The sequence below is a fragment of the Tachyglossus aculeatus genome, chromosome 6 (assembly GCF_015852505.1).
Source record: "Tachyglossus aculeatus isolate mTacAcu1 chromosome 6, mTacAcu1.pri, whole genome shotgun sequence".
In the NCBI taxonomy this organism is placed as follows: Eukaryota; Metazoa; Chordata; class Mammalia; order Monotremata; family Tachyglossidae; genus Tachyglossus; species Tachyglossus aculeatus.
This window is the reverse complement of record NC_052071.1, coordinates 44,003,412-44,028,570: the sequence shown is the minus strand read 5'-3', so window position 1 is coordinate 44,028,570 and position 25,159 is coordinate 44,003,412. Positions and strand designations below refer to the sequence as shown.

Below are 25,159 nucleotides of genomic sequence, written 5' to 3'. Positions count from 1 at the left end.
GCTCCTCTAGGGCAACCTAACAGTGCAGGAGAGAACGGGTAAAGGGAAAAGCAAGTAGCCCATCTCCCCCGAAGGCAACGGATCCAAACGTGAGCTTCTAGACAAACTGGATGGGAAATTTCTAAGTAGCTACAATTTCAGAGGTTCCCTAGTATGGAGCACCTTACTTCACTTTTCTTTTGTTATCTAGGGGCAACACTCCCTGATGCAGATTTTCTCGGGGAACTCAACTTCTGCAATAAGGAGCTCACCAACTTTGGCAGCTACCATCATTAAGTTTGAAGGAACAACGAAATCCAAAATGCTGGCACCCAGACCGGAGATCTCACCCCCATTCTAGGGGCCTCCCTTGCCCCCCACCCCAGCTCCATTACTGCCACGTGACAGAATGGGGAAATTAAAGATGGTAGCCTGATGCATTCAAGAACTTTTCATAGTGCATAGCTGGGGCCCACCTCCTTGGTGAATAAGCCTGGTTCTATTCTGCCATCCAGAGTGCCAATACGTCTTCCTTATAATAATAATAATAATGGCATTTGTTAAGCACTTACTATGTGCAAAGCACTGTTCTAAGCGCTGGGGAGGTTACAAAGGTGATCAGGTTGTCCCACGGGGGGCTCAGAGTTTTAATCCCCATTTTTACAGATGAGGTAACTGAGGCACAGAGAGGTTAGATGATTTGCCCAAAGTCACACAGCTGACAGTTGGCAGAGCTGGGATTTGAACCCATAACCTCTGACTCCAAAGCCCGTGCTCTTTCCAGTGAGCCACGCTGCTTCTCTTAGGGGATTTGTACATGGCTCTACTAGTTTTCCCCTTTCTGCCCAGCTCTGACCCCTTGAATCCTACCCATCAGAAGGAAGAGTGGCAGAGGGAGGATGAACAACTCAGGTAATTCACTGCCTTTTAGTGGTCTCTCTTCCCGGCCTTGGAAACAGCTACCAGTGGGGAAAGCTGGAGCCGAGGGTGAATTCTTTGAATAAGGTCATGGCAGGTAAGCCTAAAAAGAAGTAGCCTGGTTTCCTGCAACCCAAGCTCTCCAGATTCCCACTGAAACTCAGTCAAGAGGATGGGAACAGTGAGAAGGCTCCTCTCCAAACTCGAATGCATGGTGAAGACTTCCCATGGGCAAGCAAATTTAGTGTCCAGCTCTGAACGGGACTAACCACTTCACTGTTTTCCCTCCATCCCTCGACTCGGCACTTGGAGATACCGGTAAAGGAGACAGTGGAATGACCACATTAATAGCCGTTATCCCACCGATCCCCGGCCTCCGTGTTGACTTCAAATAAGCTCCCAGACAAGGACAGCTTTGAGCTGAGCCGAAACCACACCGCTGTCCTGGCTTCCTTCTTTCCGGGAAAACCGAACTCCCGATCGACTGAGGAGAGAGAGGGGCGTTAGGCTGCTACAGCAAGTGGTCCTCGAGCACTGTGAACTTGGTTCGGTGAGCATCATTCCTGCTGACTCAAACTGCTCTTATCTCCTTGGAGTTAACTGGGGGCCTTAGAATGGTCCTTATTCTCCCTCTCCCAATCTCTCTCAACGGAGTTCCTCCATGGGCCATATGGCAATCATTCTTCCTGTCAACGAGCTGACCGTCAGCCTGACCATCTGCCCTGAAAGCTTTCAACTCGGTGGGCTGAATGAAGTTGGGTTCATCCTAATCTTTCCTCCACCTTAATTTACAGTTTACGAAGGGCCCGTTGTGTTCTGCGCTTAGTAGAAGCGCTTAGTACAGTGCTCTGCACTTAGTAAGCGCTCAATAAATACGATCGATTGATTGATTGATTCTGCGAATACTACTCTTAACCTCCACAGGAAAAATTAAATAGAACCTGGACACCTCAACACGAGAACGAGGAAGATGGTACAAACATGTGTGAGCTCATTCGGTGCGATGGGTCGATGGGCACTCTGGCCTGCTCGGACTCCGAATGGAGCCAACTTTCTAGGCCTTCAAGAACCAGAGGCGAATCTCCCCCAGTGCCTTCTGGGATTGTTCCCTGGAAAATCAGCACCATCTCCTCACTGGCGGGCGTCAATTCCCACCGAGTCAACCGACAGGACTTTCTGTCCCAGTCATTTAGTGTGCAACTAGGCACATCCAACACATTGGAAAAGATGCACAGATGGCATCTCAATGTTAGCCAAACCTAGAGGGATACCCTGGCCCTAGCGATTGCTCCATATCCTTTGCATTTTCTTCCCGGGTCCCTGTGATGTTTGAGCCATGGAACCCGGTGGCAGGAGCCACGGCACTGAAAATTTAGAAACGGACACAAAAGCTCCCAGTACAGTCTAGGAACTAGACGGGGCACCACCCTTCTTCCCAGACACAATCCCTTAGAGATGATTATTGATGGCACTGAGCCATCTTGGTTGGAAAGTGTTCGCGGCCTATACTTCTGCTTTCTCCCTAGTCTCCCTCCTTGTCTCACTCACCTCATCGGCGGGACAGGCAAGCTGGGTTGTTACTGATACAAGTGCTTCAATGCGGTTCACCCAAACACTGCTGAAGGGAAGACCATGCCTCGTCCACCCGTTTGCAGGACCCTCGAACCGGCAGCATGTGCCCCTTTGTCTCGAAGAGTGCCCGGGGCCGTCATCTTCACCGGTCAACAACGGCATCCAGTGTTTTAAGCCTCTAAAAGATCTGTTGTCCTAGCATTTTGCTTTTTCAGGGCCCTTTGGAATTATATCACATATGTACATTACTTACACTGTTTGCCGGGGACATCTACATTGCCGTCACTCTACATAAAACTGGCTACACCATTTACTGTGTCCCAGATGTGAACAGAACATAATTACACTTTTTTTTTTACATGATAGCTGCTTAAGAAAGTATAACCGTTACTTGTCCCAGGGGTGGTCAACACTTTATAGGCATCAGAAGAACAGCTACGAGTACACTGAATGCTTTGCTGTTCTAAGGAAGACGAGACAGCTCCTAAAAGCCTTAAGGAATCAACCGGTGAGGTAGGTTTTTTGGATTGCTAATTTGACATCTTAGACTACCGTGACTGAGATGCTGTGTTCGAAGCCGCTTTCACAAAAGGAAAAAGGCAGCCGGGTCTTTGCAGGGGTTTGCCAGCTGGAGGAAGAACGGGGCTTCTGGAAAAACAAGTCTTTTCCTTTAAAGATGCCCCCTGCCGTGTCCGATCCCTTGAAGCCCCTCAGAGAGTCACCTGGTCCAGATGGAATCTGGGGTGGCACACATTGTAGTCTTGCCATCTTAGGAAGAGAACTTCCATCTGTACCCCAGAAATGAGTGCCAAGAGAAGCTGCAATCCATCCCCCCAAATCAATTCCAAGGAGCTTGATGTCATCAGCCACTTCCCCCATCCCTTTCCCACCAAAAACAAGAGAAGAGTCTCTGCTGGACTTTCCCCAGGTGGTCAGCCTGGGCGCGGGGGGGACGGGGTGGGACCGCGGCCAGTGTTGTCCTCTGGAATCAGTAGCAGCTTGGCCCAGTGCTGGCTTTGTTCAGTGGGTTCCATCTGGGGAAAGGCTCGTACTGTGATGTCTTCTAGGCCCCCGGCAGTCCTAGCCCACCCCAGATTTGCTTCTTCCCAAACTGGCAACTCGAGAGAAGCAGATAATCCACCAGGGAGAGTCTCTAAGGGAGGTGGAGAGGAGGAGGAGGAGGAGGAGGAGGGTGGAAAAGCAGCCCAAACGGGAATCAATCACCGATAATCACGAGTGCAGAATCCTCGGGGGGACAGGGTGGCTCAAATCGACCCTACCACTGAGCCGTGGCAGTGGCAACCACATCTCGGCTCCAGCTTAGGGGCTGAGCCATGTCCTGGATCCTGTGTCCGTTGCTTGGGCCGGGCGCCGGTAGCCGGGACACAGCCGATGCCACACTGATAAGCCCCTCACGATGCCCCCAGATCACTGGTCTGCCCCTTCCCACCATTCGACCAGTTCAAGGGCAGGGCAACGGGTGGGTAGCGGCCAGAGACCTCTCTCCAACTGCGAGCTTGACGACAATGCAGAAGTCGATCCCGAGTGACAATAAATAGCAGTTACTCGAAAATGAAGTGCTTTATAGTCCAAAGAAGGCTTCCTCTGTGTGGGTGGGGTCTTTGCCGCTAGATATATATTTTTTTCAAGTCCCCTTGATTAGGACATATGTTTAAGGAGGGAAAAAAAAGGGGGAATTCGGGCTGGTCCGGTGGGTGTAAGTCAGTCTCTTCCCCTGTGTGTGGGAACCTGTCCTGGAACCGTCGCAACTGGTGCCGGTTCACAGCTCAGCGATGGTCTTAGGGTCCGAGAGGAGTTGTCCGCCGGCGGAGGAGGAAGGAGGGGATCCCCCCGTGGGCTGGGGTCAGGGCCGGGAGAGGTGGTTGGGGGGGTGACACTTAGTTCTGATGCCTCTTCATGTGGAGAGCCAGGTGGTCGGAGCGGGAGAAGCAGCGCCCGCAAGCGGCACACTTGAAGGGCTTGGCCCCCGTGTGCTTCCGGTAGTGTCGGGTGAGCTCGTCGGACCGGGCGAAGCGCCAGTCGCAGCCTTCCCAGGTGCATTTGTACGGCTTCTCTCCTGTGGGGAAATAGCACCGGAGTGAGTTTCGGACTGAGGAGAAGCCAGCCAACCCAACTCAGCGGCTGCCCCTCCCTTCCTCAGCGGCGTGGCTCAGTGGAAAGAGCCCGGGCTTGGGAGTCAGAGGTCATGGGTTCAAATCCCGGCTCCGCCAACTGTCAGCTGTGTGACTTTGGACAAGTCACTTAACTTCTCTGGGCCTCAGTTCCCTCATCTGTAAAATGGCGATTAAAACTGTGAGCCCCCCATGGGACAACCTGATCACCTTGTAACCTCCCCAGCGCTTAGAACAGTGCTTTGCACACAGTAAGCGCTTAACAAATACCATTATTATTATTATTATTATTCCTCCACCCTACCCCACTTTACGCTCAAATCCTGGAGGCCTGTGGCTTTCTGAACTTTTGGGGTGGAAGCTCCTTGGAGGGTAGGGATCGTGTCTACCAACTCTCCCAAGTGCTTAGTACATCACGGTAAGAACTCAGTAAATACCAGTGGTTGAGAGGCAGCATGGCGTAACGGATAGAGCACGGGATTGGGAGTAAGAAGGTCGTGGGTCCTAATCCCAGATCTGCCACTTGTCTGCTCTGTGACCTTGGGCAAGTCACCTAATTTCTCTGGGCCTCAGTTACCTCATCTGTAAAATGGGGATTAAGAGTGTCAGCCCCATTTGGGACAAGGTCTGTGTCCAACCTGATTACGTTGTATCTACCCCAGCACTTAGAACAGTGCTTGACACATAGTAAGCACTTAATAACTACCATCATTACTTTGTCTGCTTTGTGACCCTGGGCAAGTGACTTAACTTCTCTGGGCCTCAGTTCCCTCATCTGTAAAATGGGGATTATGACTGTGAGCTCCACGTGGGACAACCTGATTACCTTGTATCTACCCCAGTGCTTAGAACAGTGCTTGGCACATAGTAAGTGCTTAACAAATACTATTATTATTATCATTATTGATTTATTAATTGATCATGTGGAAGTCTGGAACAAGAGGGCACAGACAGACTAAGTGGAGAAGGTAGGGAGCATGTGTCTTTATTCTGTTGTACTCTGAGAAGTGCTCAGCCCAGTGACCCACATATAGTCAGCACTCAATAAGTACCCTCCCCTCCGCCCCTCCATGAGGGAGAGCAGGTTTACAAAGGAAGGTGCGGGAAAAGAGGGGCTGCTTGTACCTCAGAGCCTCACCGCCCAGCCTAGTAGAAAAAGCACAGGCCTGGGAGCGAGAAAACCTAGGTTCTAATCCCTCTCTGCCATTTTTCCATTGTGTGACTATGGGCAAAATCACTTAACTTCTCCGTACCTGTATTTCCACGTATATAAAAATGGGGATAAAATGCCTGTCCTCCCGTCCCCCTAGACTGTGAACCCTACATAGGGCAGGGACTATGTCCGATCTACATGCGTTGTATCTAACCTAGTGCTTAGTACAGTGCTTGGCACATAGTGAGCGCTTAATACATGCCACAGGTAGCAGGAAAGTAGGAGAAGTGGGGCTGCAACTGATGTCACCAAGGAGGCCGTAGGAGACAGGGGCTGAGGATGGGTCTACCAGCCAGCCCCACCACCTGGGAACATCTATCCCGCAACTTTTTCTCGTTCCGAGCCGATCTCAGGCCCGATTCCGGCTTCCTTCCGGCACCGGTCCCAGATCAACCCAAGGGCAGGCCGCGTTTTACGCTAATTTTCTCTCGCTGCCAAAATGGCTAAGAAACTACGTGTGCTTAACTCAAGCCCTCTCTTCTCCCCGTCAGCAGCACTCAGAGAGAAAGAACATTCCTGCCCTGGTTATGGAGAATGTGTGCCCTCCGGCCATCGCCCCGTACAATCGGCCTGCGTCCAGGACTCTGGGGTTGTCCGGGGTGTAGATGAACCCCAGGCTCTCTGAGTGGATCGGTCCAAACCTCTACCGAGGAATCTTCCGGAGGCGCAAAGCCTAAGCCTGTTGGATAGGAACAGGAGCCAGGAGGGAACTGAGAGGCTTTGATTCCGTCCCACCTGCCCAGGGAAACTGAGCTGAACTCTGTACTACAAGCAGCAGCCCTTGCCGGAGTTGGGTGTGGTTCCCTCAAATATTAGCCCTCGCCGTTTAATAGCCTGAACAACCAGACAGAGTTCAGGGAATTTGCTGACTTTCCTGACCTCAAATATTTAACATTTCATTGGCCAATTACAGGCAACTGGAAAAAAAAAACCAACTCCGATGCACGTACACGCCAAGCATGTATGCGCTGAAAAACAAACACATGCGCTCAAGTGTCCCAGGCCATGCACACAAACATGCAGGCACACGTTCACAGACGGTATGTGCTTGTGCCCACGGCCACAGAACCTCCTCCCCCCGCCTCCAAGACGTGTGCACAGCCGTGTCCCCAACACACGCGGAAACACGGGGAGACACCCTTCTAGACAGTGAGCCTCTTGTTGGGTAGGGACTGTCTCTACATGTTGTCTATTTGTACTTCCCAAGGGCTTAGTACAGTGCTCTGCACACAGTAAGCGCTCAATAAATACGATTGAATGAATGAATGAGAATCGGTAGGACGCATGCTGAGGCTGATAACCCAACCCCAGCCAACGGGGTGCAGTCAAAACACATGCGTGGGCAGGGATGTGGCTCACACACGTGCCAACCAACCTCCCCGGACAACACGGAATACACACGTGCACACATACGATCCGCTCGGGGCTGCTTTTGGCCTCCGACCACCTGCGGGATGGCAATGGTCAGAGGAGAATTGGTCAGAAAGGAGGATGGGTCAGGAGCACCATCACAACTCCAAGCATTTCTCAGGTGGACAACGGGATCGGGTCGGCGGCCAGGGGCTGAGGAAGGAATGGCGGAGCAGTTCGAAATGTCCCGCCTTTGGCATCTAGAGGCGGGGAGCTTCGCTTTCGCTCTCTAAAGCAAATCGCCAAGGCCGCCTTTTACCCCTTTGGGCCAGAACCATTGTCTCCAGGAGGTCAGTCTCCGCTAGGTCAGCCCCCACCAGGGGAGGCCCCCAGTTCTCAAACAATAAAGGGCCGATCGGCCCCATCTGAAAATAAAAATGTTTTCCATTGTCCGGGGAACTGGCTCTTTTTCCTGGGGACACCACGGCAGGGCGGCCTCAAACAATGAGGCTGACTGGCATCCTGCTCCCTGGGAGGTGGGCCAGTGGGGGTCTCGGTTAGATATTTAATCTCACAATGGTGCCCATGTGGTGGTTGGCGTCTATGGGCAACCTCACCTCCTTCCCTCCCCCAAGCTCAAGGGGTCCTGGGCCAACAGACCAATCACAAGGGATTGATTACAGAAGGCTGGAGCTTTCCACCACTTTGCTCTACTGTACGGATGATTGGCAAATGCCTATGAACCCCTCAAGCCCCAGGGAGAAAGCTCATCATTAGTCCTACAGACAGGCTAGGATCTTATGGGGCTTGATAAATAATTTCCAGCTGCCTACTGCAGACCAAAAGGGATGCCATTAGCCTAGGGCCTCATTTTGAAAAGGCTGTTGGCAAAGTGATGAGTTTTGGGGGGGTTTTTGTGGGCAGGGAGAGGACTCAATGCCTGGTTTATACCAATTTGGGAAGTATCAGTAGAGCACTGGAGGAGGGCAAGGGGAGCAGACTCAGAAACTGACTCTATTCTACTAGGATCCTCAGGCTTCTGGGTTGAGCAACAAAAGTTTGGCAGGGGAATTCAGTCAGTCGTGCATTTTTTATATTGGGTGGCCTTTATTTTCAGCTCTCTCTTCAATGAATGAAGACATCATGCTTAGCCTGCTGAAACTGCCAGTTTCATCACCCATCTCTTTGCCTTGGTGGTCGGGGTTAGGTGGGCTGGAAAAGGAATACATAGAGGAGCAGGAGGAGCAGGAGGGGGAGGAGGAGGAAGGAGGAAAGAAGAGGAGGAGGAGGAAAAGGAGGAGGAGAAGGGAAAGAAGAGGAGGAGGAGAAAGGAGAGGAGGAGAAGTGAGGGGGATGAGAGAGAAATAAGAAAAGGAGGAGAAGGAGGAGGTGGAAGAGGAGAGGAGGAAGGAGGAGAGTAAAAAGAGGAGGAAAAGGAGGAGAAATAAGAGGAAGAAGTGGGGGAAAGGAAGAGGAGGGGAGAAAAATTGAGAGGTGAAGGAAGAAGAGGAGAGGAGGAGGAAGAGGAATATCTCCAGTTGTATTTCAACCTGCAACCTAACACACACACACACACACACACACACACACACACACACACACAAACACACACACACACACACACACACACACACACACACACACCCTTCACTGGGGCAATGCATCATTAGGAACAATAATACCACCTGAGCTGAAGAAAGCTGTTGCAAAATCAATTTTCTTTTCTTTCTCCAATGCATCGTCCATTGTAAAAAAAGGGGAGAGGGAACTGACTGCCAGAAACCTCCCCTTCTGCTCCCTTTATTTATCTGGAGTCGCGTCTCTATAGAGTCCTGGCCAGAGAGCTAGGCAGCCTCACTTTCTGAGCAGTTGGACAAAGTCAGTGACCCCTCAGGAAGGTGAGCCAGGGTCCTGTCCTCCCCTGCAGCTGCTTCAGCAACTCCTTCTCTGCATTCCCCCTGGCTTGGGTTTACGGACAGAGTTGGAAGACAAAGTCTTTCACGAGTTCTCGGAAGCACCTGGGATCCCGAAGAGGGCTCGGACGGCCTTGGGGCCACTGGGCTTGGTGCCAAGAACGGCCACTGGCCAGTTGCCTTTACCTCTCCTGGGCCTAAGTTTGGTCCATCTGTTGTAGAAAAAACTGCTCTTTGGGTTCTGGGGCTAAAACTTCACCAAGAGCACCAATCCCATGGCCGATACAATAATAATAATAACTGTGGTATTTGCTGAGTGCTAATTATGTGCCAGGCACTGTATTAAGCCTTGGGGTGGACAGGTTGGACACAGTCCGGGTCCCACATGGGGCTCACAGTCTTAATCCCTCAGTTCAGGTTAACTGAGGCACAGAGAAGTGAAGTGACTTGCCCAAGGAGACCGGGCCTGCTAGGGGATCAACTACAGGAAGAGAAAGACAGGTTGATCTTCCTTTTCCTGGTATGGATGCTATCGAGGGGGAGGACCAGCAAAGAGCCTCCAAACCGTATCCTCGGGATCCCTGCTGCAATCCAGGCCTTCCCTCGGCCTCCTCCAACCCTTCCCGGCACTCTCAGAGGGGCAGATATGCCCCCTGCCCTTCCCTCCTCACCCCAAATGCCAGAGGGGTTGCTCCTAAGCGGGAATGGTTCACATTCTCAACTTTGGAAAATAATAATGACTTTGATTGCCTTTCAAAGGAACTGATAAGGGGTGATAGGAGCAAGGCCAAGTGTGGAGAATATTCCCAGTCAGGACTCCAGTTAGTGGTCTTTCACTGCTATTAAAAAAGGGCAAGTGGAGCCAGGGACGTCTTTATTGCAGGCACTAAAGATCAACACTTCCATAAACAGGCCCAGGGAACAGTGAGTTCTGCATAGGCGGGAGAGCTGATAAGCTCTCAGAATTGATTCAAAGGGCTCTAGAGGCACGTTTCTGCCTGAGTTGGGAATGCACGATATAGATATTTATAAGCAGGAGGATCTGGAACCCGGTTTGTGCTTCTCTCCATTCATTCTTTGTCCCAGAAGTGAGCTGCCCTCTGGAATCAAGGGAGGCAGGGAATGGAAATTCCCTGCAACAGGAGAAGCGGCACGGCCTAGTGAAAAGAGCCCTGGCCTGGGTTCTCATCCCGGCTTTTCCACTTACTGCTGTGTGACCTTGGGTGGATAACTGAACTTCTCTCTGCCTCAATTCTCTCATCTGCAAAGTGGGGATTCAATATCTGTTCTCCCTCCTGCTTAGGGACCTGACTGCCTTGTATCTACCCTGGCACTTGGCATAGAGTAAGTGCTTAACAAAGACCAAAATTATTATAGTTGTTATCATTGTTCCCTTCTGATTTCTTTCAGCAGAGAGTGGCTTCCCGGTAGCCATAATGACTTCAAGGTCCAACCTGATTTTAGTCCTGACATGACTCTTTCTCAGCACTTTGTACAGTGCTTTGTTCTCAGGAAGAGCTTAATACAGCGTGGCTCAGTGGAAAGAGCACGGGCGTGAGAGTCAGTGGTTGTGGGTTCTAATCCCGGGTCCGCCACTTGTCAGCTTTGTGACTTTGGACAAGTCACTTAACTTCTCTTTGCCTCGCTTCCCTCATCTGTAAAATGGGGATTGAGACTGTGAGTCCCATGTGGGACCACCTGATAACCTTGTATCTACCCTAATGCTTAGAACAGTGCTTGGCACATAATAATAATAATAATAATGGTATTTATTAAGTGCTTACTACATGCAAAGCACTGTTCTAAGCACTGGGGGGTTACAAGGTGAACAGGTTGTCCCACGGGGGGCTCACAGTCTTCATCTCCATTTTACAGATGAGGTCACTGAGGCCCAGAGAAGTGAAGTCACACAGCTGACAATTGGCAGTAAGCGCTTAACAAATAATGCCATTATTATTATTATTATTATTATTATTATTATTATTATTATTATTAATACTTCTGCTACTGCAATTACACTTAGATAGAGACTTCCAAATCTGGTCAGAACCAGGAAGCCCAGGGTATCTGATAACTTTTGACAGTTTGGAAACCTCTATATTAGTAATAGTAGTCATGGTAGTCATTGAGCACCTTCTAGGGGTAAGTCTGAGCACTTAAAAGAAACAACTGAAGCACGGACTCATTCTCTGCCCACAGGAAGCTCACACTTTTGGTGTGAGCGATTTTCTACCCAATCCCCCAGAAGACCCGCTTCCTGCAAGAGAACACTGAAGCACAGACACGTTCCCAGCCCACAGAGAGCTTACACTCTTGATACGAGCAATTTTCCACCCAATCTGCCAGAAGCCACTCTTTCCGCAAAGGAACATTTACCTGTGTGGGTTCTCTGGTGGGCTTTCAGGTGAGAGCTCTTGGTGTAAACCTTTGTACAACCTGCAAAAGAAGAGAAAAAAAGGGTTACTTTCTTACACCTCTATTTTGAAAGAACCCTAGCCATTTATTTTTAATGGCATCTGTTAAGGGTTTTATGCCACTTTCCTGTGTGAACTTGGGCAAGTCACCTACTTCTCTATGCCTCAATTCCCTCATCTGCAAAATGAGGATTCAATGCCTGGTCTCTCTCCTACTTAGACTGTGAGCCCTATGTGGAATCTGCCCATCTTGTACCTACCCTAGGGCTTAGTAGAGTGTTTAGCACATAGTCAGCACTTCACAAAACCACAATTATGACTATTATGTGCAAGACACTGTATTAAGCCCTGGGGTAGATACAAGCTAATCGGGTTGGACACAGTCCCTGTCTCCCATAGAGCTCACAGTCTTGACCTCCATTTTACAGATGTGGTAACTGAGGCACAGAGAAGTAAAATGACTTGCCCAAGGTCACATAGCGGACAAGTAGCGGAGCTGGGTTTAAAACCCAGATCCTTCTGACTCGCAGGCCTTTGCTCTTTCCAATAGGCCACACTGCTTTTCCGATTCACCGCCCCGGAACAGGAATGAGTTTGACTGAGAAGCTAACCGGAGACAAGGGGGAGAAAGCCATGAACAGGTGAAGCCATTGCCAAATCTGGCGTCTCTGATCATAATTAATAATAATTATGGTCTTTATTAAGCACTTATCCTGTGTCAAGCACTCTTCTAAGCACTGTGGTCGATATGGGTTGATTAGATGGATTACAGTCCTTGCCCCACATGGGGCTCACACTCTTAAGTAGGAGGGACAACGGGTATTTAATCCCCATTTTATAGATGAGGAAACTAAGGTACAGAGAGAATAGGGGACTTCTACAAGGTCACTCAACAGACAAGAGGCAGAGACGGTACTCGAACCCAAGTCTTCTGACTCTCGGGCCCGTACTCTTTCCACTGAGACATGCTGCTTCTCAACATTCCCACCTGTACAGAGTTCTCCTGCTGATGGCAAAGGAGAAGCAGCATTGCCTTGCTGCCTTGCACATATTTACTATTCTATTTATTTGGTTAATGATGTGCATATAGCTTTAATTCTATTTATTCTGACGATTTTGACACCTGTCTACATGTTTTGTTTTGTTGCCTGTTTCCCCCTTCTAGACTGTGAGCCCACTGTTGGGTAGGGACTGTCTCTATATTGTACTTCCCAAGCGCTTAGTACAGTGCTCTGCACACAGTAAGTGCTCAATAAATGCGATTGAATGAATGAATGAATGGGAACAAAACACGTTTTGTTTTGCTGTCTGTCTCCGCCTTCTAGACTGTGAGCCCGTTGTTGGGTAGGGACCCGTTTCTACATGTTGCTGACTTGTACTTCCTAAGCGCTTAGTGCAGTGCTCTGCACACATTAAGGACTCAATAAATACGATTGAATGAATGAATGAATGAATACTTTTAAGGCCTTAACACACTGACCAACCATCAAAAAGACAGACAAAACTCATAAATCTCAGAGCAAACCTAATCCTGAATGTGGAGCTGATGCAGGATTCCCCAAAGTGGCAGGCTTCTGTCAGATCCAATTACCACATGGGACAACTTGATCAGCTTGTATTCCCCCCCCCCCCCCAGCGCTTAGAACAGTGCTCTGCACATAGTAAGCACTTCACAAATGCCAACATTATTATTATTATTATTATTATTATTATTATTATTATTATTACCACATTTATCAGACTATAGGCTCCTCCTGGTTGTAAGAGTGGAAAGAGCACGGGCTTGGGAGTCAGAGGTCGTGGGTTCTAATCCCGGCTCCGCCACTTGTCACTTAACTTCTCTGTGCCTCAGTTCCTTCATCTGGAAAATGGGGATTAAGACTGCGAGCCCCATGTGGGACAACCTGAAAACCGTGTATCTATCCCAGAGCCTAGAACAGTGCTTGGCACATAGTAAGCGCTTAACAAATACCATAATTATTATTGTTATTATTACCTTTTGAATGGAAGCACCTAGGGATAAATATTTTTCTAATTTTTCCATTCAAAGCCCAGGCAAGGCTCCCAGGTCTGAGTTCCTTCTCCTTGCTAACACTAGCCTTGTTCTTTCTCCTTCTGTCTCTTTAATAGTTTTTTCCTCCTGTCTCAATCAACGAATCAATCGCATTTATTGAGTGCTCACTACATGCACAGCACTGTACTAAGCGCTTGGGAGAGTACAACACAACAGAACTAGCAGACACATTCCCTGCCCTCCCGCGAGAGGAGCTTACAGCCTCCTCTTTTTCAATTCTTTGATTCTCTGGAGCAGCAACCTAAATGGTAGGTGTTAACCATGGATTTTTCAACATTTTCTTCTCCTGAGGAATGCACTTCAGAGCCCAATAAGAATGATTAAAAAATAAATTCCACTGATTTGTCAGACCCTAGTCAACTTCCTCCTCCCCGTCTTTAATGGTATTTTAAATCACTGGAGAAGCAGCGTGACTTAGTGGAGAGCACACAGGCCTGAGAGTCAGAAGGTCATGGGTTCGAATTCTGGCTCAGTACTTGTCTGCTGGGTGACCTCGGGCAAATCACTTCACTTCTCTGGGCCTCAATTATCTCACCTGTATAATAGGGACTAAGGGTGTGAACCCTATGTGGGACAGGGACTGTGTCCAACCTAATGTGTATCTACCCCAGCACTTTCATTTAATCGTATTTATTGAGTGCTTACTGTGTCCAGAGCACTGTACTAAGCGCTTGGGAAGTACAAGTTGGCAACATATAGAGACGGTCCCTACCCAACAGTGGGCTCATAGTCTAGAAAAGTGCCTGGTACATAGTAAGCGCTAAACAGGTGAGCCAATTGTTGGGTAGGGATCGTCGCTATTTGTGGCCAAATTGTCCTTTCCAAGCGCTTATTACAGGGCTCTGCATGTAGTAAGCACTCAATAAATGACTGAATGAATGAACAAGTACCATAATCATTATTATTATTATCATGTATTTTTTAGAGTGAAATACGCCTTCCATTGATTGACTTAGATTGTTTGAACAGAACTATGGCCCAGCTTGGATCATTATTATCATACTGGAGCCACCCTGGGCACTTCTAGACTGTGAGCCCACTGTTGGGTAGGGACCGTCTCTATATGTTGCCAACTTGTACTTCCCAAGCGCTTAGTACAGTGCTCTGCACACAGTAAGCGCTCAATAAATACGATTGATTGATTGATTGATGGGCACACAATGGCCTTGGGCAATTGTGGGGTAGACCGCAACCATGAGCTAACATTGCAATTTCCTAGATTACACTCATTGGTGGAGAGACGGGGGCTCTCGAAATAAAAAAAAAAAATAAGAGGGGTCGTCCCTGTAGAAGACTTAAGCCTTCTGGGCCTCTGGATGGAAAGCTCATTATGGGCAGGGAACGTATCTGCTAATTCTACTGCGTTGTACTCCAAACACTTAGTACAGTGCTCTCCACATAGTAAACACTTGATTGATTGATCTGTGACTTCTGTGGTAAACTTGAATCTTAACTTCTTATAAAAAACACACACACACACACATTTACTCTAGAAAACATTTAACCGTAACATGCTTTAGGCTGAGAAGTAGTTTGACCTAATGGAAAGAGCATGGTCCCAGGAGTCGGAAGTCCTGGGTTCTAATCCTGGCCCTTCCAAAGGTTTGCTGTGTGAACTTGTCCAAGGTAATCTTGGGCAACCAGTCACTTTTATTGAGCATTTATTATGTGCAGAACACTATTAAATGCTTGGGAGAGGACAATATAACAGAGTTGGAAGACACGTTCCCTGCCCATGACGAGCTTACCATTCCCCCCTGCCCCGTCTTACCTCCTTCCCTTCCCCACAGCACCTGTATATATGTATATATGTTTGTACATATTTTTTACTCTATTTATTTATTTATTTTACTTGTACATATCTATTCATTTTATTTTGTTAATATGTTTGGTTTTGTTCTCTGTCTCCCCCTTCTAGACTGTGAGCCCACTGTTGGGTAGGGACTGTCTCTATATGTTGCCAACTTGGACTTCCCAAGCACTTAGTACAGTGCTCTGAACACAGTAAGCGCTCAATAAATATGATTGATTGATTGATTGATTGATTGAGCTTACAGTCTAGAAGGGGGTTACTGATCACTCAGCTTCTCTTTGCCTCATTTTCCTCAACTGTAAAATGGGGATTCAATCCTAGGTCCTCCTACTAGGAGAAGCAGCATGGCTCAGTGGAAAGAGCACAGGTTTTGGAATCAGAGGTCATGGGTTCAAATCCCGGCTCTGCCAATTGCCAGCTGTGTGGCTTTGGGCAAGTCATTTCACTTCTCTGTGCCTCAGTTACCTCATCTGGAAAATGGGAATGAAGACTGTGAGCCCCACGTGGGACAACCTGATCACCCTGCAACCTCCCCAGCGCTTAGAACAGTGCTTTGCACATAGTAAGTGCTTAATAAATGCCATCATTATTATTATTATTATTACTTGGACTGTGAAACTTCTGTGAGACGGGGACTGTGTCCAACCTGATTAACTTGTATCTTCCCCAGCCCTAAGAAGAATGTTTGAAACATAGTAAGCACTTCATAAATATCATAATATGGAGAAGCAGCGTGGCTCAGAGGAAAGAGCCTGGGTTCGGGAGTCTCTTCGCCACTTTGAGAAGCAGCATGGCTCAGTGGAAAGAGCTCGGGCTTTGGAGTCAGAGGTCATGGGTTCAAATCCCGGCTCCGCCACTTGTCAGCTGTGTGGCTTTGGGCAAGTCACTTAACTTCTCTGGACCTCAGTTCCCTCAACTGGAAAATGGGGATTAAGTCTGTGAGCCCCACGTGGGACAACTTGATTACCTTGTATCTACCCCAGCACTTAGAACAGTGCTTTGCACATAGTAAGTGCTTAATAAATGCCATTATTATTATTATTATTATTATTATTTGCCTCATTTTCCTCAACTGTAAAATGGGGATTCAATCCTAGTTCCTCCGACTAGGAGAAGCAGCGTGGCTCAGTGGAAAGAGCACAGGCTTTGGAATCAGAGGTCATGGGTTCTAATGCCAGCTCCACCACTTATCATCTGAGTGACTCTGGGTAAGTCACTTAACTTCTCTGTGCCTCAGTTACCTCATCTGTAAAATGGGGATTAAGACTGTGAGCCCCACGTGGGACAAACTGACTATCTTGTAACCCCCCAGCACTTAGAACAGTGCTTGGCACATAGTAAGCGCTTAACAAATGCCATCATCATTATTATCATTATTATTATAAAGAGAATAAGATGTTCCATTTGGACCCAGGATGACTCTCATGGATACAAAAAGTGAAGCTGGGATCCCATCCACCTCCCTGTCTCATACAACCAATATTAGGAAGCAGCATGGCCTAGCATAAAGAGCATGGACTCGGGAGTCGGAGGAGCTGGCTTCTAATCCTGGCTTTGCCTGCTGTGTGACCTTGGGCCAGTCACTTAATTCTCTGTGCCTCAGTTTCCTCTTCTGCAAAATGGGGATTAAATCCTACACCCTTCTATTTAAACTGTGAGCCCCATCTGTGACAGAGATTGTGTCCAGCCTGATTAACTTGTATCTACCCCAGCGCTTAGTTACCTCATCTGTAAAATGCGGATTGAGACCATGAACCCCATGCAGGACAGGGACTGTGTCCAACCTAATTAAGCACTTAGTGCTCTTTCCACTGGGCAACACGGCTTTCAACCTAATAACAATAATAATGGTATTTGTTAAGCGCTTACTATGTGCCAAGCCCTGTTCTAAGCACTTGGGGGGAATACAAGGTGATCAGGTTATCCCCTGTGGGGCACACAGTCTTCATCCCCATTTTACAGATGAGGGAACTGAGGCACAGAGAAGTTAAGTGGCTTGCCCAAGGTCACACACCTGACAAGTAGCGGAGCCGGGATTCGAAACCATGACCTTCTGACTCCCAAGCCTGTTTCCTAAAGTGTGTGTGTGTGTGTCTGTGCGTGTTCTTTATGAAAAGACACACATCGATCTAACTTGTATCAACCCCAGCACCTAGTACAGGCCCATACTCAGCACTTAACAAGTACCGTGACTATTAAATCTTTATTAGCGATTGCTTTAGAGGAAAAACTGGACGCCGGACAGAAGGATCTTGAGATGGCCCCGTGAGTTACCTGGATAATCACAGTGGTGAATCCTCCTCTTCTCAAGCTCGGGATTGTTCCGCCGGTTGAATTTCGGGGCCTGCATGATCACGTGGCCCGGCGGGAGGGTCCCCAGGCCGTTGGGGATGGGGTGGATCTGGGCCGACTGCACGAGCTTCAGTCCGAATGTGGCTTCGTAGGAGGGCGGCGGCGACAAGGTGTTGATCAGCTCGGGCTGATTCTCCGGGCTGCCAGGCTGGGAATTGGGGGGCGAGGGGGGCAGAGAGACCCCCGGGGTGGGGTAGTACTGCCCAGGGAGCCCAAAGCTCCCCTGCCCCTGGGGGAGATGCTGAAAAGGCTTCACCGGCCCGCTGGGCCGCGAGGGTCGGTGGAGGGAGGCCCCGGTGCTCCCCGCCGTCATGGCGATGCCACCGAGACTGTTAATGGTGGAAGTGCCCCCTGGGGAAGGCCCGGCCATGGCCACGTCGCCCGCCCCCAGGCCTCCCCCGCCCATGGGCAGCGGATAGAGCGGGGTGGGTGGCGGGCCGCCAGACAGGGCCATCTCCCCCGCCATCTCCTGCTTGATGAAGATGTTGTTCACCGCCACCGACTGCGGCATGCTGAAGACGCTGGTGAAGTCCGGCAGGGTCTGGGTGGCGGAGGCCGCAGCGGGGCAGGGCTGGGCGAAGCCGGTGCCGGGCTCCGTCTTGATCTGCGGGAAGGCCGGGAGAGGCTTCGGGGGCCGGTAGAGGCCCGTGCGCAGGTGGGTGGTGTCCGGCAGGATCACGTTGATGTTCACGCTGTACGGCGCGGAGGGGCCCTTGTCCGTGGAGAAGAACTCGTCCACCACCGAGGCGCTCTCCCGGCGGTATTTCTTGTCGGCCAGCAAAGACTCGGGGGGCAGCGGGCCGGTCAGGTATTTGTCCATTTCAGCCTGGGCCTGGGAATAGGAGGGAAGGAAGCGGGGGAAAGGAGGAACGGCAACAGAAACACAACCCAAAACACCCTTGAGTTCGGCAGCAGGCGAGGGAGGCGTGCGAAAGGCGTGGCATGGGGGAAAGAACAACATCATGTCTGCAATCGCCACTCCCTCCCTCAGGAGAAGACTGACAAGAGAGTCAAGCCCCTTCCCTTCCTTACATCATGGGTCCTAATCCTCTACTGTGTGATCTTGGGCCAGTCACTTCACTTCTCTGGGCCTCAATTGCCTCAGCTGGAAAACGGGGATTGAGACTGGGAGCCCCACATGGTGCAGGGGAGAGGCGTCCCTCTGATCGGTTCCAACAACAATTGATCTCCTTGCAAAACTGACGCCTGTTAAGTTTAGTCAGTCATATGATAAGCACATTCATTTAGTAGGCAGTAGGATGGTCTAATTTTCCAACTGGGAGTCAAGAGTTCTAATCCCAGCTCTGCCACTTGCCTGCTGTTTCATAAAAATAATAATAATGATGGCATTTATCAAGTGCTTACTTAACACACAGTCCAAACCAATTTGTTTGCATCCACCCCAGCGCTTAGAACAGTGCCTGGCACATAGTAAGCACTTAACAAATACCTTATTAATAATAATAATAATAAAATAGCAATTTTCATTATTCTCTAAGGGAGCATCCCAGCTTCTCCCAAAGAACCATGGTCATCCCTGCCTGGTCCTTGGAAATGCCCAGGCAACAGATGGATATTCATTTAAGGTTCACCCAGATTATCCCCATGTGACAATTTCCTCCTTGAGTGTGTTCAGGCCCTTTGGAAGCTTTAGAGATTTTTCTTATAAAGAGAGGAAGTTTGGAACCCAGAAGCAGCATGGTGTAGTCGATACAGCATGGGCCTGGTAATCAGAAGGTCACGGGTTCTAACCCCAGCTCCGCCACCTGTCTGCTGTGTGCCCTTGGGCAAGTCACTTCACTTCTCTGGGCCTCAGTTGCCTCATCTGTAAAATGGGTATTGAGACTGTGAGCCCCATATGGGATAGGGAATGTGTCCAACCGATTAACCTGTCTCTACCCCAGTGCTTAGAACATAGTAACAAGTCCCAGCACTTAGAACAGTAAGCACTTAACAAATGGCATCATTATTAAGTATTATTATTATTATTATTATTATTAGAAACGGTCTTGAATCAGGGGCAGAACCAGGGCTGGAATCCAAGGGCCTGTCGTTTTCCGAGTCGCTACGAAAGGGGCGGGGGTGGAGAGGAGAGGAAGAACCCATTTTAGATTAAATGCGGAATGGCCTAGTGGAAAGTGCACCAGCCTGAGAGTCAGAGCACTGGGTTCTAATCCTGGCTCTGGCACTTCCCTGCTGCATGACCTTGGGAAGGTCAGTTAATGTCTCTGTGCCTCAGTTTTCTCATCCGTGAAATGGGGATTCAAGCCCTGTCCTCCCTCCGTGGCTCAGTGGGAAAGAGCCTGGGCTTTGGAGTCAGAGGTCATGGGTTCAAATCTCGGCTCCGCCAATTAGCTGTGTGACTTTGGGCAAGTCACTTCACTTCTCTGGGCCTCAGTTCCCTCATCTGTAAAATGGGGATGAAGACTGTGAGCGCCCCCCGTGGGACAACCTGATCATCTTGCAACCTCTCCTGCGCTTAGAACAGTGCTCTGCACGTAGGAAGCGCTTAATAAATGCCATCATTATTATTATTATTATTAGACTATTAGCTCCAGGTGGGGAAGGGACTGCATCTAAAATGATTATCTTGTATCTACCCCAGCACTTAGAACACGCAGTTCTTGTCCCATAGCAAACCCTTAAAAAACACCATGAGTATTATTATTATTTCCTTCCTTTCCTCCCAAGAAACAACGTGCCTGAGAAACTCTCAACAACTCTATGCTTATCAAGAGCTAAGTGAACAGAAGATCTTTTATTTCCTGGTTTCCTCTAGGTTCCACGCAGATGGTATTTTTCGATTCAGGAATCAGGCTGTACCAGGGCTCTCCCCCTAACACTCCAAATTCCTCAAATAATTCAGCAGTGAAATGACCCATTCTCGGACAAAGTAAAGAGCTGGAATGGGTCTATGTTGGTTTGTTGTTTTTCTTTTGGTGGGGAGCTGGGGTGGGGGAAGAGGGGAAACTTCCCATCTCCTATCTAAACTCTTCTTAATCCTGGAAACTGGTTGCTTATCTTTGTTGCAGAGAAAAGGGATGGCAGGATTTCCCTTGGGCAATTGCTCCAGACAAAAGCAATTAGGCAGGACTTGTGGATTTTTCTCCACCTTCCTTTCCCTTTCCCTCTCCCCTGATCTTCCAGTAGTTTAACCGAATGATGACTGGAACTTTGATAATCAATCAATCAATCAATCGTATTTATTGAGCGCTTACTGTGTGCAGAGCACTGTACTACGCACTTGGGAAGTACAAGTTGGCAAAATATAGAGACAATCCCTACCCAACAGTGGGTTCACAGTCTAAAAGAGTGGGTTCATGGTCTAAAAGATAACCCTCGGGCATCTCACACTTCATCTCACACTTCAAGCCTCCAAATGATGCTCGGCCTATCCCATCGGTCGATCAGTTACTGAGTGCTTCCTATGTGTGGATCACTGTTCTAAGCACTCGGGGGAGTACAATATGACAATATTACAGGGTTGATAGACGTGTTCCCTGTCCACAGCAAGCTTGGAGTCTAGAGAAGTCTCTGAGAGTCTACGAGAGTCTCTCCCCCTCGCCCCCCCTTCATCCCCCCGTCTTACCTCCTTCCCTTCCCCACAGCACCTGTATATATGCATATATATTTGTACATATTTATTATTTTATTTATTTATTTATTTTACTTGTACATATCTATTCTAATTATTTTATTTTGTTAATACGTTTGGTTTTGCTCTCTGTCTCCCCCTTCTAGACTGTGAGCCCACTGTTGGGTAGGGACTGTCTCTATATGTTGCCAACTTGTACTTCCCAAGCACTTAGTCCAGTGCTCTGCACACAGTAAGCACTCAATAAATACGATTGATTGATTGATTGATACGAGAAGCAGCATGACTTAGTGGAAAGAGCACGGACGTCAGAGGTCATGGGTTCTAATCCCGGCTCTGCCACTTGTCCGCTGTGTGACTTTAGGCAAGTCACTTCACTTCTCTGTACCTCACTTCCCTCATCTGTAAAATGGGGATCAAGACTGTGAGCCCCAAAGTGGGACAACCTAATAACCTTGTATCTGTCCCAGCGCTTAAAACAGTGCTTAACAAATAACCAACATCATTATTATTACTATTAGAGGAGCATTCAGGAAGAGAAAAGGAGTTTAGCATTTAGTATGACTCGGTGGAGGAATGGTGCCGCAAAATGTAAAGGAAATTCCTCTCCTGACAACATGGATTTGTTCCTGGAAAAGACTGCATTTCAGGAAAAAGCTTCTTCTGAATTTGGGAAGACAAGCCAAGAAGATGCCAGTAAGTGGGAAATAGAGGTGGTTTGATTCTTGAGACACGGAGTTTCCATATATTTAAGAATATCAGTTGGGATAGGTTTTTAAGGGCAGTACTTTGAACGAATTGGGGAAAGGAGGAGTTGGACACAGTCTTCCATTTTCTCTGCTCGATCTCACTCTCCCGCTCCTGTTTCCCTCACCCTGTGATATCCAGTTTTCCCACTGTCTTTTGGCCGACATGGAAGCCCTGGCAGCCTCGCTTGCCCTTCCGTCAGTCAATCAGCATTTAACGAACACTTACTGTGTGCAGAGCACTGTACTAAGTGCTTGGGAGAGTACTATATAGCAATACAACAGACATATTCCCTGCCCATAATGGGCATACAGTCTAGTGGGGGAGATAGACATCGATCTAAATAAATTCCTAGGAACGCTTCTTCTAGGATGGTCTGAATTTGGAGCTGCTTGAGAACTGCACTACCCAGGATTCCAACCAGGGGAAGAATCAATCAATCAGTGGTATTTATTGAGTGCTTACTGTGTGCAGAGCACTGTACTAAGCACTTGGAAGAGTACAAGGGGACTTTTTGTTAATTGGGGCTAAGGGAAAGAGTGAGCAGTACAGTTCCTTGAGTCTAGATCTCGTGGCTATTTATTTATTTTATTTGTACATACTTATTCTATTTATTTTATTTTGTTAATATGTTTTGTTTTGTTCTCTGTCTCCCCCTCCTAGACTGTGAGCCCACTGTTGGGTAGGGACCATCTCTATACGTTGTCAACTTGTACTTCCCAAGCACTTAGTACAGTGCTCTGCACACAGTAAGCGCTCAATAAATACGATTGAATGAATGAATGAATGAATAATCCCAGCTCTGTCACTTGTCTTCTATATGACCTTGGGCAAGTCACTTCACTGCTCTGGGCCTCAGTTCTCTCATCTGTAAAATGGGGATTAAGACTCTGAGCCCTCTGTGGACTGTTTCCAACCCTATTATCTTGTATCTACCCCAGCACTAAGCACAGTTCCTGGCACATATTCATTCATTCCATCATAATAATAATAATGATGTTGGTATTTGTTAAGCACTTACTATGTGCCAATCACTGTTCTAAGCGCTGGGGGGATACAAGGTAATCAGGTTGTCCCATGTGGGGCTCACAGTCTTAATTCCCATTTGACAGATGAGGGAACTGAGGCCCAGAGAAGTGAAGTGACTTGCCCAAAGTCCCACATCTGACAAGTGGTGGAGCCGGGATTGAACCAATGACCTCTGACTCCCAAGCCTGTGCTCTTTCTACTGAGCCACGCTGCCTCTCTCATATTTATTGAGAGCTTACTGTATGGAAAGCACTGTACTAAGCACTTAATAACGATGGCATTTATTAACAATGGCATTTATTAAATGCTTACTATGTGCAAAGCACTGTACTAAGCGCTGGGGGAGGTTACAAGGTGATCAGGTTGTCCCATGGTGGGGCTCACAATCTTAATCCCCATTTTACAGATGCGGTAACTGAGGCCCAGAGAAGTGAAGTGACTTGCCCAAAGTCACACAGCTGACAATCGGTGGAGCCAGGATTTGAACTCATGACCTCTGACTCCAAAGCCTGAGCTCTTTCCACTGTGCCACACTGCTTCTCTTAACAAATACCATTATTATTATTATTTTATTATTATTATTATTAAGCTCATTATGGGCAGGGAACGGGACTGCTAATTCTGTTGCATTGTACTCTCCCAAGCGCTTAGTACAGTGCTCAGCATGTAGTAGGTGCTCAATAAATACCACTGATTTATTGATTGATCAGTGGAAAAGTCCATTTCCCCGTCAGATCCAGAAAAAAAGCAAGACCATTGCATCCAGAGCCTATCAATTCTTCCGAAGTGTAGATAATTAAATACAGTAAAATAAATCATAATTTTTAAAAATACGTATATATAGTTTACCTCCATGGCAAGCTGCAGTCGATGATCCATCCTCACTGGGTCAAGCTGTGGAAGAAAGAGATTCTGTTACTAAGCAGTTAGGGGAACTGGTAGAGAGGTAGGACATTTCCATCTGTAAAATGGGGATTAAGTAAGACTGAGAGCCCCATGTGGCTGTGTCCAACCCCAATTCCTTGTATTCACCCCAGCGCTTAGTACAGTTTCTGGCACATACTAAGTGCTGAACAAATACCACACTATTTCCACGGCTGTCTTCTCCACTCAGACCAAAGTAATGGTGGTTTACACTGTGGCTAGATGGCCTTCTTCGATACCATAAATCTGAAAATAATAACTGCGGTATTTTTTAGTGCGTGTATGTGACAAGCACCACACTAAGCATTGGGGTTGGTACAAGATCATCAAGTCTATCACACCACTGGATGTGTGTGACAGACAGGATAGACAGGCAGGATAGACAGGATAGACAGACATTAGGATTAGGAATTAGGATCTCCTAATTCCTACAGAAAGTGACACGGGCCCCAGAATTCAAGTGCCTAATGTTCGCCACGGCAATTTCCTGCTCCTTTTTTTAAGACTCCATCTTGTAACTTCCATGGTGCTTAGAGGAATGTAATTCTGTCACAGGCCCTGGGAGGACCTGGAGAGATTAAAAATGACAAATAGCTAACTCTAGAGAAAGCAGGGCAGGAGACAGATGATTTTTCTGAGCTCAAGGATCTTTAAAGGAACTCACTTTTACAGAAACCCAGGTGTTCACTTTTCTAAATTTGGGATGTGCATCCTCCCAACTGAAGTGTCTTGGGACACTTTCAGAGTGGTCAACATTGGTTGGAAGCTCCTCCTACTAGATGGTAAAGTCTTCCCCGACCAGACTGTAACTTCCTTGAGGGCAAGGATCATGTCTAACAGCTCCACCATATTGTCCTCTCCCATAAGCTTAGTATAAGACTCAGCACACGGTAAGTACTCAATAAATACGATTGATTGGTTGATTGATTCTGAAGATGCCAGGGCATTTGGGGCAATCCTTGACTGATGGCATTAACTAAACACGCACACATATACACACACACACACACACAGACACACTTCTCCCAACCACTGAATCTAGAGAAAGATGGCCTCCAGATCACATCGCCAGGTCAATCAACTAAACCTAAACCTATTTTTCATGAGGTGAAGAAGCAGCGTGGCCTAATGGAT

The 25,159-nt window shown here is 48.1% G+C and overlaps 1 protein-coding gene across 3 annotated transcripts in view; it reads right to left on the bottom strand.

Annotated features, from left to right (window-relative positions):
• Nucleotides 1-745: 745 nt before the first annotated feature.
• Nucleotides 746-25,159, bottom strand: part of LOC119930099 (Krueppel-like factor 5) — an 84,714-nt gene continuing 60,300 nt past the window's right edge. For all 3 annotated transcript variants that reach the window (XM_038748562.1, XM_038748563.1, XM_038748564.1), the window contains exons 2-5: nucleotides 23,951-23,995; nucleotides 17,653-18,562; nucleotides 11,454-11,513; nucleotides 746-4,546 (exon numbers count right to left, since the gene is read on the bottom strand). In XM_038748562.1, the coding sequence (XP_038604490.1) occupies nucleotides 4,368-4,546; nucleotides 11,454-11,513; nucleotides 17,653-18,562; nucleotides 23,951-23,995 (1,194 nt within the window). In that variant the 3' untranslated portion in view covers nucleotides 746-4,367. The remainder of the gene's footprint in view (nucleotides 4,547-11,453; nucleotides 11,514-17,652; nucleotides 18,563-23,950; nucleotides 23,996-25,159) is intronic.